General features: G+C 47.5%; 1 protein-coding gene and 1 long non-coding RNA gene across 5 annotated transcripts in view; one reads left to right on the forward strand and one right to left on the reverse strand.

Moving 5' to 3' along the window:
- Window positions 1–2,780: 2,780 nt before the first annotated feature.
- LOC135232326 (uncharacterized) lies at window positions 2,781–4,782 on the forward strand. Its single transcript, XR_010322880.1, has 2 exons — window positions 2,781–3,068; window positions 3,163–4,782. It is a non-coding gene; the product is annotated as an uncharacterized LOC135232326 (long non-coding RNA).
- Window positions 4,268–19,001, reverse strand: part of VAV2 (vav guanine nucleotide exchange factor 2) — a 210,219-nt gene continuing 195,485 nt past the window's right edge. For 2 of the 4 annotated variants that reach the window (XM_064290621.1, XM_064290620.1), the window contains exons 26-28: window positions 17,076–17,230; window positions 16,700–16,900; window positions 4,268–6,530 (exon numbers count right to left, since the gene is read on the reverse strand). In XM_064290621.1, coding sequence (XP_064146691.1) covers window positions 16,769–16,900; window positions 17,076–17,230 — 287 coding nt within the window. In that variant the 3' untranslated portion in view covers window positions 4,268–6,530; window positions 16,700–16,768. Of the gene's footprint in view, window positions 6,531–16,699; window positions 16,901–17,075; window positions 17,231–18,221; window positions 18,309–19,001 lie in introns of all 4 variants that reach the window. The other 2 variants (XM_064290623.1, XM_064290622.1) reach the window with 2 other exon arrangements.

Here is a 19,001-nt window from a genome sequence, read left to right on the forward strand (position 1 = left end):
ATGGCACGTAACAACGATGACGATGGGTCTATTTCGTCTCATAGTTCTGCAGTTTCGCTTTATATATTATGAAGTCTGTGATAAATATCATACAAGTTTAGAATTGTGATCTTTTTGATAAACGGAAACATTATGTAGTGACCCTTTTTATTTTTTTGTTTTAAAATCTATTTGGTGTGATATTAATATAGCTATATAGTTTTCCTGTGGATATGTTTTTCCATTCTTTTGCTTCCAACTTTTTCATATCTTTTAGAGTCGTCTTTTGTAAAACGCACATTCACAGCCTGATTTAAAAATCTAGTCTGAAAATATTTGTCTTTTTAATTGCTGCATTTGGTCCATTTATATTTATTGACATTACTGATACATTTATTTTTACCATCTTATTTTCTTTTCGCTTGTCCTATCCTTATTTTTCCTCTTTTGTATTAATGAATTTTTCTAATTTCACCCTTTTCCTCTAAGAGTTTGTAGCTTATATACCCTTTTTCTTTGTTGTCACCCTAGAATTTTAACAGGCATACTTTTGGCGAACATATCTGTAGGTGACCCCCAGTGAGTCGGCCCTTGTATGAGTGTCCCCCTGAAGCGCAGGCTGAACCTTGGAAGAAAGCCCTGACGATTTACTTCCAAAAGATCAGAGCAACTGAGAACCCTCTGGAGTCCAATTCTACTGTGACACAAATGGGGTCACCATGAGTAGGAATCGACTCGATGGCAATTCCTGATGGTGGGTCTCCTTTTACAGGGTTTGTAGTATTTGTATTATGTTCTAGAACCAATCTCCCACCCCCATTTAAGATCTGTCCCCACAGAGATACAGATTCAATATTCACCCCAATCCCTTTAGTGTAGATTTCTGTTCATCTGCCTACAGTTTTCCCCTGGCCGTCCCTGTAAGTGCTCAAGGGAATGGCAGTCCCCAAGTTTTTGCTTGCCCAGAGCTGCTTACATGCTGTGGGGCCTATGCTCAGATGTCCTCTTCCTCCCGTGAGGACCGTGTAGACGCTGACCCATTGCTTTCCAAAGTTGCATGTCACTGGAGCAACCCAATTTTTCTACTCTTAGGAGTCTTGATCCATTTGCCCGGATGCCCAAAGGGTTCCTTTCCATGTTTGAAATCCAGTGTGAACTTATTCTGTGTCAATTTATCCTGGGGCATGGAGTGCCCTTTATTCTTCTAAGTCTGCCAAGCTACATATATTTTTAAATATATTGAAATATTTGCTCTGCCCATTATTTTGCTTTTATTCTGTAGAGACTCCAACTATACACGTGTACCAGAGATTCCTTTTCATGCTGGGGGAGCTCTCTGAGGTGCCCAACCTGATGGAGGGCCCAGTGCCAGGCTCTGAGAACCTGCAATGGGGGCGTCAGACTCCCAGGCTTTATCCCGGACCCCAAGGCCCCAGAGGCTTCCCTGGGATTGGCTCCCATCTCTGCTCTGGCTCTGATTTCTGTCCTTTCTGGACTGGGGTTTCCCCCTCTTTCTCTTAAGCTCGGCTATGTATGTGTTATATCTTATCTGGCATTTCTGTGTTTGTAGTGGAGGGGTAGGTCAGCCCAGCCTAACCTGTTGCCAGAAATTGGCTGGAACCTTGTCAGTGCAGCTCATTGCTGAATCTCAGATATCCATTGCCATTGAGTCGCTTCCAACTCATAGCGACCCTATAGGACGGAGCAGAACTGCGCCATAGGGTTTCCAAGGAACAGCTGGTGGATCCGAATTGCTGACCTTTTGGTTCACAGCCAAGCTCTTACTGCACCATGAGGACTCCGAATCTCAGATCCCGACTCATCGCGACCCTAAATCTCAGGTAAGGGATCAATAAATATTGACTGGCTAAAGGGGAGAATTAATACAAGCATAACATTTATATTCTTATACAGTACTTAGTAAAAAAAGGTCCCTGGGTGGCACAAGCCGTTTACGCTCGGCTGCTAATCAAAAGGTTGGTGGTTTGAACCCACCCAGTGGAGCCGCGCAAGACCTGCATCTGTAAAGGTTACAGCCAAGAAAACCCCGTGGAGCAGTTCTACTCTGTCACATGGGGCCACTAGGAGTGGGAACGGGGGCGATGGCAACAGTTTTTTCAGTAAAGACCCAGAGCAGCTAAGTGGGTCAAGTAGGAACTGTGTTGAGTTCTACAGAAAATCCTCACACACACAACAGAAAGAAAGAAAAAGAAAGAAGGAAGTTACGAGAAGTGAGGCAGGAAAATAAAATTCTAGAGCTCTTACCACTCCTCCCCTGGGGTGTAAAGGTCAGGATACCCCGATCCTGTGGTGGTCCCAGGCAGGTTGACCTATTTCCTGCCCGCACGGCCTCTCAAATGGGCCCTGAGCACCCCAGCCTGCTGGGGTGTGGACCCTGAATGGATGTCCTGGAGGCCTGCACCCAGCCCCCGGGGCTCCCCAGGTCACCTGTGGGCGCTGAGAGCTCCCCCTGCAAGCCGTCACAGCTCCGAGGGCCTCTCGGACGCTTCTCAGAGTGTCCCAAGCCTGGCTGGACAGACAGCGTCAGCCCCTTGCCTTCATCCATGCATGGACTGGAGAACTTGCAGAGCAGGGGGGTGGCTGCAGCCTGAGAAACCCTCTCAGGACCTCAACAGGGGATAAGAGATGACAGCCCCACTGGTCCTCGGGGCACAGGCAGCTGCCTGGCCAGGTTCTGGGTCAGAGAGGCTGGGGCTTAGTGTTGGCTCCTCCCTGAAGGGTAACATCTGTCATTTGCTGAGTGCCAGTCAGGCAACTCTTCCCCCACCCTGCCCCATGAGACCAGCTCCGTGGCAGGTGGCTGGAGGCCCAGCAGCTATGCTCTCCTGTCACATGAGCTAACAGGACCCCACTGTTCTCCAGGGTGGCCGTGGGACCAGTTCAAGCCCTGCATTTTCCAGCCTCCACCACAGCCAAGAGTGGCCCCACACTGATCCTGGCTAGGACATGTGAGGGGAGCGTGGTATGCGCCTCGCCTGCAGGAACCCCAGCAGCCATCTTGGACCATGAGAAGAGCATGCGGTGCAAGGGAGGGGGAAGAAAGGAGCCTGGCCTCCTGACAGCACAGGGTAGGTGCCAATTCCTCGGACCACTGCCTCTGGACTGCTTTCCTGTGAGAGGGAAATACATTTTTATCTTGTTATTTGATCTTCTCTATCCTAGATGACAGAACCTATGCTCATAGAGAGAGTACTATTTTTATGTCCAGTACATATACAAGGAAACCGAGGCTCAGGAGGAGAAGATGCCCAAGGGACTACCTGGGGTAAAGACTGAAATTCGTCAGAATGAGAACCTGAGGGCTTCTGGGAGGATTCCATGGGTCACAGTGTGGGATGCCCGTGGCTCTGTGCCAGCTGGAGAAAGTGCCTGGTTGGTGACTGTCATGGACTGAGTTGTGTCCTTCAAAATATGTGTCAACTTGGCTAGGCTGTGATTCCCCGTATTGTGTGACTGTCCAACATTTTGTCATCTGGTGTGATTTTCCTATTTGTTGTAAATCCTACCTCTATGATGTTGATGACGTGGGATTAGTGTCAGTTATGTCAATGAGGCAGGACTCAATCTACAAGATTAGGTTTTGTCTTAAGCCAATCTCTTTTGAAATAGAAAAGAGAGAAACAAGCAGAGAGACATGGGGACCTCATACCACCGAGAAACAAGAACCAGGAGAATAGCGTGTCCTTTGGACCCAGGGTCCCTGCACTGAGAAGCTCCTCAACTGAGTAAGATTAATGACAAGGACCTTCCCCCAGAGTGACAGAGAGAGAGAGCCTTTCCCTGAAGCCGGCATCCTGAAATTGGACTTTTAGCCCCTTAGACTAAGAATAAATTTCTCTTCGTTAAAGCCATCGACTTGTGCTATTTGCATTAGAGCTGTGCTAGCTGACTTGGAAACTCTATGGGGCAGTTCTACTCTGTCCTATAGGGTTGCTATAAGTCGGAATCAACTCGATGGCACTGGGTTTTTTTTTTAGCTGACTGAGACACCATCCACCTGTGGCATCTCTGCTACAGCAGCACTAGATGGCTAAGAACCGGCCGTGGCCACTGTCTCCTCCAGGCCTGTGGCCTCGACGTGCAGCTGGGCCACCCCTAGGCCTTGCATGTGACATAGGCAGGCACCCCGCTGGGGAAGAGCCTACTGGGTGGGGGGCTTCTCCTCCCAGGCAGAGGAATGCACTCCCCCACTCCCTCTCCTGCAGAAAGCCTCCACCCCTCTGTCCCCCTCTCCACCCCTGCCGTGGCATGAAAGGCCAACCACTCCTGCAGAAAGAAACAGAGGTTTATTTGCAGTAAAAACCATGGTCTGAAAAAACCCATTGGCAAATGTACAGTTTGTGTTCCATTTGGGGTAGTCGCAGGCTGCGGAAACCCCATCCCTGAACCGCATGCATTGGGCTCCTGTGTTCACAGCTAAGTCCCAGGTCCCAACCCTAAGCTACTTCAGGGGCGCCCCTCCTTCTTGGCAAAACCACCGCACCCCAGCCTTCCCCAGCCCTCCTCCCATCCTGGTCAGTGCAAAAAACAAACAAAACCAAATACAAATTTTAAAGTAAACAAAAACAGAACAAAAATTTCACAAAAACGAGGGCTCTACATATTTTCCCCTCAGTACCCTTCGTTATCATGATGACTTGTGTGAGGAACTAAAATATACGTCATTTTCTTGCTCTATAAAATCTTTTCCTATCGTTCACAGATACATAATGGGGGATTTGGATGACATAATTACAAACTTTTTCCCCTTAAAAAAACAAAGCTAAAAAAAAAAAAAGTTTCTGACAACAGTAAACACAAGGAGGCTGGTTTTTTCCCTGCTCCCTCCCCGCTCCCTGCCGGGCCAGCTGAGCCGAAGGTCACTCACAAAGTGCTTGGTGCACCTGACACAGATAAGGATCCCAGAACACTCCCTCCGAGTCTAACCTTCGTGCCCTTCTTGCCCCACCAGCCCCAAGCATCTCCCTCATTTCTCCAGTCTCTCCAGGCTTTCTTCTTCATTCCCCCAGGTGAGCATCACCTTTCTGGTGGCCCCTGCCTCTTCTCCATGCCCTAGGATTCTGGGTATGTCATCCCAGCTCGGAGGTCAAAGGCTGAGCTCAGAAAGGAATCCCCAGGCCGCAGCGCAGTAACCAGCATCCTTCCCGGCAGGGACCAGCCTCCCCAACACCCTCTTCCTCACACAGGGCCATGCAGCTGAGCAGAAGGAGAGGGGGCCACCTGGGACCCAGGCCTCACAGCAGCTTTGGCACGGAGCTCAGAGGGAGACATGTCACTAGGTCCCATGTAACATGAGGGTAAAGCAAATGGGGTCTGACCATGCCAGTCAAAGGCCAAAGGCTAGGAGATGCCAGAAAGGGGGAGGAAAGGGGATAGAGGTACCCCAAAAGAGCACTTATTTCAGGCTGGCCATGGGCCTGGTTTATAGACTGCAGGAGCCCTTTGGAGAAAGACCCGGCAAGAGCTGGAACAGATGTCCTGTGCAAAGGCTGGGAAGACCTCCAGGGACAACCTTGCAGGATCCAAGGAGCCCAGATAGGTCCACCGGGGTGTGAATGATGGAGTCTCCTTCTGGGGAGGAATGTGAGCAGCAGGGACCAAAAGTGGGGGAAACCCCTGTTTTCTTCCTGGCCCATTTTAGGGTTTTCAAAATATGGATCTGCCTGGCAGCAGGGCAGGGCAGACACATTCTTGGGATTCAGGGAGGGACTCTCAGGACGAGGGGGAAGGACAGTACCATTGACTGGGCAGTAGGGTAAGCAATTTCATTGTTCCTAAGGCCGCTACCTAAGAGAGGCCTGCCCTGTGGGGTCCCCGCCTCCCCTGGTGCTGAGGGCAGAGTGGAAGTCAAGGGGAAGTTCTGGGAGTTGGGGGGAGTGCACAGAGCCCCCCTGCAATGCTCTCTTCTTCTACACCCAAGCACAGCCGGGCTGAGCAGGGGTCACAGCAGACAGCTGGCCCTGGACCTTCCTGCCTCTCGAGGACCAGAGCCTCACCCTGGGAGACAGAGCGAGCAGCAGAAAACAGGCGGGCTGAGCAGCCAGGCTGAGCAGGAGGGGCTGAAGCAGTCCTCCCCCCGTCCCCAGCCCTCTCTGGGGCAGCCTCTGCTGCTTAAACCTAGGCTCCTGAACACCATCTCAGCAGGACGAGCAAGCGATGTGTTCTGGCCTCATCAGTCACCCAGGGCCTGCCCATAACGCCATGGGCACCCACCCCCTTGGTGCTGTGGGTGATGGCACCCTCAGCAGGGCTAGCCCAGGTTTCCTCTATGTACAAGTAGCATGCCCTGTGCAGGTCACGAGGGCACACTGATGGTGGAACGATTCATGGTTAGGACACTGAACACCCACCCCACCCCTAGGGCTGCTGAATCCTGGAAGGTTGGTGGGCATTTTCCCTCTGAGTCATGGAGCTAGAGACCGACTTCAGAGCTGGAGCCACTCTTCCGAGAAAATCCTTGAGTCTGGTCCGAGCACCTGCTGTCATTGGATGCCCTCCTCTTCTACGTATGTTGAAGGAAACCAGCCAATCTGAAAGAGAAGACAGGATCATGTATGTGCATGTGTGGTTGTGAGTACAGGTTTTTAGAAATAGGGACCCTTTAAAAGTCCCGTGGAGGCAAGCAGCCATCTAAGATGCATCAACTGGTCCCAACCCACCTGGAGCAAAAGAGAATGAAGAACACCAGAGATACAGGGAAAATATGAGCCCAAGAGACAAAAAGGGCCACATAAGCCAGAGATTCCATCAGCCTGAGACCAGAAGAACTAGATGGTACCCAGCTACCACCAATGACTGCCCTTATTGACAGGGAACACAACAGAGAGTCCCTGACAGAGCAGGAGAAAAGTGGGATGCAGAACTAGACGTAATGGTCTGACTCAGACTGGAGGAACCCGAGAAGACATGGCCCCTGGACTCTGTTAACCCAGAACTAAAACCATTCCCAAGGCCAACTTTTCAAACAAAGATTAGACTGGACTCTAAGACATAAAATGATACTTGTGAAGAGAGTGCTTCTTAGTTCAAGTAGATACATGAGATTAAATGGGTAGCTCCTCTCCAGCGGTGAGATGAGAAGGTAGACTGGGATAGAAGCGGGTTGAATGGGCATGGGAAATCCAGGGTGGAAAGGAGGAGTGTGCTATCACATTACAGGGACAGCAACTAGGGTCATGGAACAATGTGTGCATGAGTTTTTGTATGAGAAACTAACTTGAGTTGTAAACTTTCACCTAAAGCGCACACACACAAAAAGTCAATTAAAAAGCAAAAGTCCAGTAGACTCAGCCCCCAGGCTTCCAGGGTCCTAAGCCAGGACCGCCAAGCAGAAGGGCTTTGGTAAAAGCCCTTGCTTTATTCAAGGGGGAGCAGTGTCTGGTGAAGCCATGACCCAGGAGTAAGGGAAACCCAGATGTATGCCAGCATTGACCAGTTTATGATGATCTTCTCACCTCTATCTACCAGCCAGAAGGAAATAAAATTCTCAATAGAGGAGAATAACATCATTAAGAGCTTGTACAATTAAAAAATTTTTCTTTCTATTTCTTTCTTTTTTTTAATACACTAGCTCTGCATTCAATCAGAACCAAATAACAAAAACTAGAAGAACATGCAGACAATAAAAACCAGCCCACAGGTAATTCAGATACCGAAGTTATCAATCAGGGAATTTAAATAACTCTGGTTTACATGTTTAAGAAAACTGATAAAAAGGAGGACAATAGCACCAGAGAACTGAAATCAGAAATGAAAGAGAATCCTAGGGCTGAAAAATGCAATGACTGGCATTGAGAATTCATTTAAAGGATTTTACAGCAGAATAGATAAAGTAGAGGAGAAGGTGAATAAACTGGAAGATAGGTCAATAGGAGACAGTGCAAACACTAGACGGGCCATGGTACAAAGATATAACATCTGTATGAATGGAACCCTCAAATGAGAAAAGACAGAAAATGAAGCAGGTACATTCTATGCTGGCTGAGAAAGTTCCAAAACTGATGACGGATATCAAGCCACATATTCAAAAATCACTACAAATCCCAAGTAGAATAAATTCAAAGAAAACCACACACAGGCACATTGTGGTAACACTGATGAAAACCGAAGGCAAAATAATTTTTTTTATAGGTAGCTCAGGGGAGAAGAGTGGAGATATTACCTTCCAAGATCAACATTAGGACTGTCAACAGACTTTCCTAAGGAAACAATGGAGGCTGGAGGACAATGAAAAGACATCATTAAAAACACACAAAAAAAGACATCAAAATGATAGCACTAAATTCTTAAAAAAATTCATACCTATCCATAATTACCCTGAATGTAAATGGACTAAATGCGCCAATAAAGAGACAGAGAGTGGCAGAATGGGTTAAAAAACAAGATCCGTCTATGTGCTGCCTACAAGAGACACACCTTAGACTTAGAGACACAAACAAACTAAAACTCAAAGGATGGAAAAAAATATATCAAGCAAACAACAATCAAAAAACAGCAGAAGTGGCAATATTAATTTCTGACAAAATAGACTTTAAAGTTAAATCCATCAGAAAGGATAAGGAAGGACACTATATAATGATTAAAGTGACAATACACTAAGAAGATATAACCATATTAAATATTTATGCACCCAATGACAGGGCTGTAAGATACATAAAACAAACTCTATCAGCATTGAAAAGTGAGACAGACAGCTCCACAATAATAGTAGGAGACTTCAACACACCACTTTCGGTGAAGGACAGGACAATCAGAAAGAAGCTCAATAAAGACACAGAAGATCTAAATGCCACCATCAGCCAATTTGACCTTGTAGACATATACAGAACACTCCACCCAACAGCAACCAAGTATACTTTCTTTTCTAGTGCACATGGAACATTCTCTAGAATAGACCACATATTAGGTCATAAAGCAAGCCTTAGCAGAATCCAAAACATCGAAATATTACAAAGCATCTTCTCTGACCATAAGGCCATAAAAGTGGAAATCAAGAACAGGAAAAGCAGGGAAAAGAAATCAAACACTTGGAAACTGAACAATAAAAAAAAGTATACCCTGCTCAAAAAAGACTGGATTACAGAAGACGTTAAGGATGGAATAAAGAAATTCATAGAATCCAATGAGAATGAAAACACTTCCTGTCAGAACCTTTGGGACACAGCAAAAGCGGTGCTCAGAGGCCAATTTATATCAATAGATGCACACATCCAAAAAGAAGAAAGGGCCAAAATCAAAGAACTATCCCTACAACCTGAAAAAGAGCAACAAAAGAAGCCCACAGGCACCAGAAGAAAACAAATAATAAAAATTAGAGCTGAACTAAATGAAATAGAAAACAGAAAAACAATTGAAAGAATTAAGAAGACCAAAAGCTGTTTTTTTTGAAAAACTCAACAAAATTGATAAACTGTTGGCCAAACTGACAAAAGAAAAACAGGAGAGGAAGCAAATAACCCGAATAAGAAATGAGATGGGCGATATTATAACAGACCCAACTGAAATTAAAAGAATCATATCAGATTACTATGAAAAACTATACTCAAACAAATTTGAAAACCTAGGAGAAATGGATGAATTCCTAGAAACACTACCTACCTAAACTAACACAAACAGAGGTTGAACAACTAAACAGACCCATAACAAAAGAAGAGATTGAAAAGGTAATCAAAAAACTCCCAACAAAAAAAAGCCCTGGCCTGGAGGGCTTCACTGCAGAGTTCTACCAAACTTTCAGAGAAGAGCTAACACCACTACTACTAAAGGTATTTCAGAGCATAGAAAAGGACGGAATACTCCCAAACTCATTCTATGAAGCCACCATATCCCCGATACCAAAACCAGGTAAAGACACCACAAAAAAAGAAAATTATAGACCTATATCCCTCATGAATGTAGATGCAAAAATCCTCAACAAAGTTCTAGCCAATAGAATTCAACAACATATCAAAAAAATAATTCACCATGACCAAGTGGGATTCATACCAGGTATGCAGGGATGGCTCAACATTAGAAAAACAATTAATGTAATCCACCACATAAATAAAACAAAAGACAAGAATCACATGATTTTATCGATTGATGCAGAAAAGGCATTTGACAAAGTTCAACACTCATTTATGATAAAAACTCTCAGCAAAATAGGAATAGAAGGATAATTTCTCAACATAATAAAGGGCATTTATACAAAGCCAACAGCCAACATCACCCTACGTGGAGAGAGCCTGAAAACATTCCCATTGAGAACGGGAACCAGACAAGGATGCCCTTTATCACTGCTCTTATTCAACATTGTGTTGGAAGTCCTAGCCTGAGCAATTAGGCTAGATAAAGAAATAAAGGCATCCAGATTGGCAAGGAAGAAGTCAAAGTATCTCTATTTGCAGATGACATGATCTTATACACAGAAAACTCTAAGGAATCCTCCAGAAAACTACTGAAACTAATAGAAGAGTTCAGCAGAGTATCAGAATACAAGATGAACATACAAAAATCAGTTGGGTTCCTCTACACCAACAAAAAGAACATCGAAGAGGAAATCACCAAATCAATGCCATTTACAGTAGCCCCCAAGAAGGTAAAATACTTAGGAATAAATCTTACCAGAGATGTAAAGGACTTATACAAAGAAAACTACAGTACACTTCTGCAAGAAACCAAGAGACTTACGTTAGTGGAAGAACATACCTTGCTCGTGGATAGGAAGACTTAACATTATAAAAATATCTATTCTACCAAAAGCGATCTATACATTTAATGCAATTCCGATCCAAATCCCAACAACATTCTTTAATGAGATGGAGAAACAAATCACCAATTTCATATGGAAGGGAAAGAGGCCCCGGATAAATAAGGCATTACTGAAAAAGAAGAACAAAGTAGGAGGCCTTACTTTACCTGATTTTAGAACCTATTATACCGCCACAGTAGTCAAAAGAGCCTGGTACTGGTACAACAACAGATACATGGACCAATGGAACAGAATTGAGAATCCAGACATAAATCCATCCACATATGAGCAGCTGATATTTGACAAAGGCCCCAAAACAGTTAAATGGGGGAAAAGACAGTCTTTTTAACAAATGGTGCTGGCATAACTGGATATCCATCTGCAAAAAAATGAAACAAGACCCATACCTCACTCCATGCACAAAAACTAACTAAAAATGGATCAAAGACCTAAATATAAAATCTAAAACGATAAAGATCATGGAAGAAAAAATAGGGACACCGTTAGGAGCCCTAATACATGGCATAAACAGTATAGAAAACATTATAAAGAACATAGAAGAAAAACTAGATAACTGGGAGCTCCTAAAAATCAAACACTGATGCTCATCCAAAGACTTCACCAAAAGAGTAAAAAGACTACCTACAGACTGGGAAAAAGGTTTTAGCTATGACATTTCTGATCAGCGCCTGATCTCTAAAATCTACATGAAACTGCAAAAAGGCAAATAACACAATTAGAAAATGGGCAAAAGATATGAATAGACACTTCACTGAAGAAGACATTCAGGTAGCTAACAGATATATGAGAAAATGTTCACGATCATTAGCCATTAGAGAAATGCAGATCAAAACTACAATGAGATTTCATCTCACTCCAACAAGGCTGGGATTAATCCAAAAAACACAAAAGAATAAATGTTGGAGAGGCTGTGGAGAGACTGGAACACTTCTACACTGTTGGTGGGAATGTCAAATGATACAACCACTTTGGAAATCAATTTGGCGCTTCCTTAAAAAGCTAGAAATAGAACTACCATACGATCCAGCAATCCCACTCCTTGGAATATATCCTAGAGAAATAAGAGCCTTTACATGAACAGATATATGCACACCCTTGTTCACTGCAGCACTGTTTACAATAGCAAAAACATGGAGGCAACCAAGATGCCCATTAACGGATGAATGGATAAATAAATTATGGCATATTCACACAATGGAATACTACGCATCGATAAAGAACAGTGAGGAATCTGTGAAACATTTCATAACATGGAGGAACCTGGAAGGCATTATGCTGAGTGAAATTAGTCAGTTGCAAAAGGACAAATATTGTATAAGACCACTATTATAAGAACTTGAGAAATAGTTTAAACTGAGAAGAAAACATTCTTTTGTGGTTACGAGATGGGGGAGGGAGGGAGGATGGGAGAGGGATATTCACTAATTAAATAGTAGATAAGAACTACTTTAAAAAAAAAAAACACTTTAGGTGACGGGAAAGACAGCACACAGTACAGGGGAGGTCAGCACAATTGGACTAAACCAAAAGCAAAGAAGTTTCCTGAATAAACTGAATGCTTCGAAGGCCAGCATAGCATGGGCAGGGGTTTGGGGACCATGGTTTCAGGGGACATCTAAGTCAACTGGCATAATAAAATCTATTAAGAGAACATTCTGCATCCTGCTTTGAAGAGTGGCGTCTGGGGTCTTAAATGCTAGCAAGCAGCCATCTAAGATGCATCAATTGGTCTCAACCCACCTGGATCAAAGGAGAATGAAGAACACCAAGGACACAAGGATGATTACGAGCCCAAGAGACAGAAAGGGCCACATGAACCAGCGACTATATCATCCTGACACCAGAAGAACTAGATGGTGCCCGGGTACAACCGATGACTGCACTGACAGGGAACACAACAGAAAACCCCTGTGGGAGCAGAAGAGCAGTAGGATGCAGACCCCAAATTCTCATAAGACCAGACTTAATAGTCTGACTGAGACTGGAAGGACCCCGGTGGTCATGGCCCCCAGACCTTCTGTTGGCCCAGGACAGGAACCACTCCCCAAGCCAACTCTTCAGACATGGATTGGACTAGACAATGGGTTGGAGCGGGATGCTGGTGAGGAGTGAGCTTCTTGGATCAGGTGGACACTTGAGACTATGTTGGCATCTCCTGCCTGGAGGGGAGATGAGAGAGTGGAGGGGGTTAGAAGCTGGCGAAAAGGACAGGAAAAGAGAGAGTGGAGGGAGAGAGCAGGCTGTCTCGGGGGAGAGTAATTGGGAGTGTGTAGCAAGGTGTATGTGAGTTTTTGTGTGAGAGACTGACCTGATTTGTAAACTTTCACTTAAAGCACAATAAAAATTATTAAAAAAAAAAAAAAAAAGTATAACCCCAATCTAATCATAAGAAAACAACAAACCTAAATTGAGGGACATTCTACAAAAATAACTGGCCTATACTCTTCAGAAATGTCAAGGTCATGGAACATGGAGAAGGTTGAGGAACTGTCCTAGATTAGACAAGGAAATGCAATTCAGGATGCTGGGTTGGATCCAGGACCCGTGACAAACAGCTTCAGAAGACATTACTGAGACAATTGGTGAAATGCAAATATGAACTGCTGTGGTGAAATGAGTTCCTTTATGTGGCCTTTCGTCTTGGTTCTTTGGAGAAACAGCTTGAAAGATGTTCCCCCTAAACCCTGAGGAGTTACCTTTGCCCTAGTTTTTGCAGAGGATTTGTTACTTTTGTCCCGGTTAATTGACACTTCCTGGGTAAGCTGTAAACTACTTTTGGTTTGCTATTTTTTGTCTGGTCCTGGACTGCAGCCTACCCTGTGATTGGTATGCATCTTGCAGGGATTGGTCAATAGATTATGCAAATAAAGTGTCTGTAGACTAGGAAAATTAAGTTATCATAGCCTACTACGCAAATTAAGTGTCTGTGGCCTACCGAGAGGGGATTGGTCAATTTATGGCCCTGGTGGGATTGCCATGCCTTGAACTTGACAAAGAGTTTGTGTATATACGGAGCCAACCCCATAGAGGTTTTTCAGACAGGAAGTAGGAAGAAGCAGAAAGGAGAAAATGCAAGAAAGAAGAGAGGAGCAGAAACAAAGGAGGCAAGGAGCCTCCTAAGAGAGCCGTAACATGGGTCAAAGGCTGTAACACCGATGACAGCGAGAGGTCCAGAAGGGACCCAGTGGCAGCATCAGCAGGGACAGGCCCTGAAGAGGTCCTGTAGCAGAGTCGGTGGTGAAAGCAAGGCCGAGAGGAGGCCTGTCCCGAGGGGGCCGAGAGGAGGCCTGTCCTGAGGGGGCCGAGAGGAGGCCTGTCCTGAGGGGGCCGAGAGGAGGCCTGTCCTGAGGGGGCTGAGAGGAAGCCTGTCCTGAGGGGGCCGAGAGGAGGCCTGTCCTGAGGGGGCTGAGAGGAAGCCTGTCCTGAGGGGGCCGAGAGGAGCCCTGTCCCGAGGGGGCTGAGAGGAAGCCTGCGTGGCTGAGAGGGGCGTGCATGGCAGAGAGGAGGGCCTGCTTGCTTGCACAGCCAAGGGGAGCTGAGAGAGCTCTCTTGCACTGAAGAAGGAAGGAATGGGCTCTCCTCTTCAGGGAGCCTTCCAGGCTTTGCCTTTGTGTTTCCTGATCTGATTCTGAGTTGTACCCTGTTATTTCCTTTTATAAATCACTTAACTGTAAGTATGGTCTGTGAGTTCTGTGTGGCCACTGCAAGGGATTATCAAATCCAGAAGAGAAGCAGAGTGCTGTGGGAGGGATGGCTGGTGTCAGAGCTGGTAAAAAAGTTGGACGATGGAGGTGTGTCTGATCTCCACCTCATGGGAGTCAGGTTTGGGCTGATGCTGGTTATTATTGCCCCTGAAGTTAGGTTCTGACACCACTACTGCCATTTCACAACTGTGGATTAGATAATGGTACTTTATCAAAGCTAAATTTCCTGATTTAATAATCATAATGTGTTCATGCAGGGGAATGTTGCTGATCTTGAGCAAAACGCACCGAAGTATTTAGGGGCAAATGCTGCAATGAACTCTCGGATGGTTTAGGAAAAACTAAGTACACACACAGCAAATGATAAAGTAAACGAGGCCCCTCTCAAAACTGATAAATCTGGGCGTACAGGAGTTCTCTGTACTACGGCAACTTTTCTTTAAGCTTGATATTATCTCAGAACAAAATTGTTTACCAAGAGAATATTAAAAAAGGAAAGTAAAATAACGGTATTTTCACATCCAACAAAAATGGAGAGAATTTATTAGTAGAAGACTCACATTAAAAAAAATAATAAAGACAGGGTACCTCAGGCAGCAGGAAAATGGTCTCGATGGAGCCCTGAGAAAGGTAAGTAGGTGGTAAATCTCCATGCACATTAAATGCTTAAAATAAAAACATCGTGTGGGTTTAGAAATACATAGAATAAGGATACATGACAACACTTGCATGAATGTGGGAAAGAAAATGAATGTAGTTAAAGTTGTAAGGGCCTTGCATTGTCTGAAAGTAGTAAAACTACACACTAACGTAAGGTAGTCAGTCTCTAGGAAGTCGAAGGCCCATGCTATGCTGTACCCTCTAACGTAACCACTTCAACAACAGTGAAAAACCGTGCAACAAACCAATCAAGAGAAGGAGAAGTGGGACAGTAAAAAAATATTGATTAATCCAAAAGTAGGCAAGAAGAGAGAAAAAAAGTAGGAATAGCTGTGACAAATAGAAAACAAACAGTAAGATGGTGGGTTTAAACCTCCATATCCTGGCGATTATATTAAATGTAAAAGGACTACATATGCCTATTAAAAGACAGAGATTGTTTATAAAAATCCCATCTATTTATAGGGAGACAGAAAGTGGAAAGTAATTCATTCCATGCACAAAGAAAACTGGTGTTGCCTTAATAACTGGTAAAGTAGACTCGGTCCTACAGGGTGCTATGAGTTGGAATTGACTCCACAGGGCAGTTCTACTCTGTCCTGCAGGGTCACTATGAGTTGGAATTGTCAGAGATAAAAAGAGACATTTCATAATGATAAAAGGGTCAAATCAACAGAAATATCTAATAGCACTCTAAGCCAGGGCTTCTGAAACTTGACTATCTGTACAAATCACCTGGGAATCACTGGCTTGATTCAGTTGACCTGGTCAGGGTCCAGGTGTGTGCTTATTAACTCCCAGCCCCAGGTGCTTCCAGTGCTAGTAAGCCAAGGACTACTTTGAGAGCCAATCGTCCCGGCTGTCCAGGTCAGCTGCCTAGGATGCAATGGCCTTCACACTTCTGAGGGGCTGTTGGGTGGAAAAGAGATCAGATTCGAGGGCTTCCAAGGGGTAGCTCTCATGCTAGGTGGAGGCAGACTGGCACATGCTACCTGGTAATGAAATGGTCAGCAAAGGGAGACATGGCTGACCAGTACATTGCAGCCTTGTGGACCCGCCTCTGGGCAGCTGCAGCCCCCAGGGAAGCTGAGCTTGGCCCACACCTGCTTTTCACCACAAAAAACCTGTTGCTGTTGAGCCATTTCCAACTCATAGCAACCCTATAGGACAGAGTAGAATTGCCCCATAGAGTTCCCAAGGAGCGCCTGGTAGATTAGAACTGCCGACCTTTTGGTTAGCAGCCATAGCACTTAACCACTACGCCACCGGGGTTTCCCACCACAGTGTGGGCTCATTCCTTATCAGTGGCACATGGAGCTCTGAGACCCTGCTGCGTAGATGCTAAGAGACCAGGAGGTCCAGGGCAGTACTGGGACAAGGGAGCCTCGATGTTGGGCAGGGTCTCAGGGTGAACAGGGAGGAGTCAGTGGGCCCCCCAGGAGCTTGGGAAGGGTGTGTAGGGTGGGAGTGGCCAGAACCAAGGTCTTTCCCCACCCACATCACTACGGCATAAACTGGGCCTTGGAAAAAGGCAGAGGAGTACAGCAAGGACAAATGGTCCACCCTCGGGCCTGCTTCCTCTCACCTGCAAGCAGGGATTGGACCCTTGTGAGTGGTCTGAAGATGGTACACTGGGCCTATCTCCCTGCAGTGGTCATGAAGGTGGCACAAAACAGGACAGGGCTGAATCAGGCCTGGGTCCAGATCTGACAGTATGTCTGCTTCCTAGTGCCCGGCTAGATCTCTGCAGCCTCCGTTTCCCCACTGGCACCAGGCTTTTCAGCTGCTGTGTGCATGCAGGGTGACCTCAGTCAGAGGGTGCCTGAGGCATGGCCCTGGCTGTGGTGTGAGCCTACCCGAGCCCCACCGAGCCCGAGGCCAGAAGGCCCTCGCCCTGAACCCACAGCAAGGCTGGGCCCGTGTGGTCCGCAGGGGAGCCTGGAGGCTGACTGCCCACTCACCCGCCCATTGGCCTCGCCTTTCCACCAGCCCTGGTCCCCGCCGATGCGGCTGTAAATCTTCACCACGTCGCCTTCTCGCAATGAGAGCTCCCGCATGTCCCGGGCTGCAAAGTTATACCTGGCCACAGCCGTGCCGATGACTCGGGGCGTGAACACTGCAGGATGACAGGGCAGTGTCACACATCTGCTGGGGGCCAAGGGCCAAGCTGGTCCTCTCCTGGTGCCCGGCGCTATGCCCGGAGGAAGGAGGCAGAGCTGGGGATCGAGTGTGAGGATAGGCTCGGATCCCACAGCTGCCCGCTCCTCTGTGGTGACCCTCTCTGGGCACAGGGTACCCTTGAGCCCCTGCCCTCACTGAAACGGCCATAGGCAGTCACTCCCCATCACTGGGCAGCCACAGGGGTCTGGGAGTATGCAGAGGGAAAAAGGCAGACACCCTGAGCTCTGATCATCACAGCACCCATGGGTCCCCTGGTGGCCCTCTATCTCTGGGCACTGGGGTACAGGGATGAGTGAAGTACCCCAGCCCAGCCCCGCCTCCTCCTGCATGAAATTGGACCCAGGGATCTGGCCCCTATCCTCAATTCCAGAACCCCAAACCAAACCAGAAGCCCAGCTGGAGCCAGCTTGGCTGGGGACCCAGGAGTCCTGCTGGGCAGGGGACAATGACTGTGACGAGGGGAAACACAGAGGAGCTGGCTGATCCCGGACAGGTGAAAGGGGGGGCTTTGGCTCTGGCAGTGGAGGCCTGGCCCCCCACACACACTGTTCCTCCCTGGCTCTGTCCTAGCCACCCGCCCACTGAGGCTGGCTGCTGCGGTTCTCAACTGCCAGAGACAAAGCTCTCGAGGAGCGATGAGGGTTAACGAAAGAGAGGCTGAGTCGTGGGCGTCAGGGTGGGCACATTTCAGAGGGGTCACGGAGAGGCAGTGTTGAGCCCGGACATGTCCCCAGGTGCTGGCAGTAGCCCCACCCCACCTCCCAAACCCTCTCCTCCCCTTTTCCACTCCCCACACCAGATCCCCACCCACCCTGCCCCCCAGGTGGGCTCTGCGGGCAGCTGGGGACACTCCAGGCAGGGTTGTGGGCAGCTCTGGCCAGCCTTGCTGGCCCAGGTGCGCCCCCCATGCCGAGCGGCAGCGGTACCTGACCAGAAGGGAGCGGAGGAGCCCTGAGAAGCAAAGCTGAGGCCCTGAGGACTGAGAAAAGAAAAGTTGTAGAAAGCGCAGGAAGCTGCAAAGAGGCGAGAGAGAGCATGAAACGGGGCCGGAGGAGTGCCCACCGTACTCACAGGCTCACATGTGACAGGCTGCAAGGCGTGCAGGGGGGCAGGGGGACAGCAGGGGCCCTGGGTCCCGCCCAGCAGTCACCCTCTCTCTGCACACTTCCCTAGGAGTCAAACGGGCTAGCTGCCCTGCAGGCAGGCTTGCACTGGGATTTAAGGACACTATGTGGGCCAAGGGCCCAGCCCCAACCCAGCCCCCAGGAGGTGCTGGGTGCTGGCCAGTCCTCCCTCTCTGGCCCTGCTCTGCCCAGGTGGGACCAGGGTCCTGCAGTCCCCATGGGCCGGGGGATGCAGGAGGCTCAGTAGACAGCCCTGGGCTAGAAGGCAGGTGCTCTGGGTTCCAGTCCCACCCTACCCCTAATCTCAGGCAGGCTGGGGCGGGTCACTTCCCTGTCCTGGGCCTTGGCTGCCCCTCTATAAACACAGGTATGTTATCACAGCCTGGATCCCTCACAGTGGGGTCCCTGGGGCTGGGCTGTAGCAGGCACCTGAGGACAGATGGGACCCTGCCCTGCTCTCCCCACCAGTGGCAATTCCCAGCACGAGGGTCTCTGTGAGCAACACCCCTGCTAACCTCCAGGCTGGGGGCCAAGGGCAGAGCAGCAGCTCAGAGCAGGCGCTGGGTGGGGGGTCAGGCTGGG

The sequence above is a fragment of the Loxodonta africana genome, chromosome 9 (genome assembly GCF_030014295.1).
Source record: "Loxodonta africana isolate mLoxAfr1 chromosome 9, mLoxAfr1.hap2, whole genome shotgun sequence".
NCBI classification, from domain to species: Eukaryota; Metazoa; Chordata; class Mammalia; order Proboscidea; family Elephantidae; genus Loxodonta; species Loxodonta africana.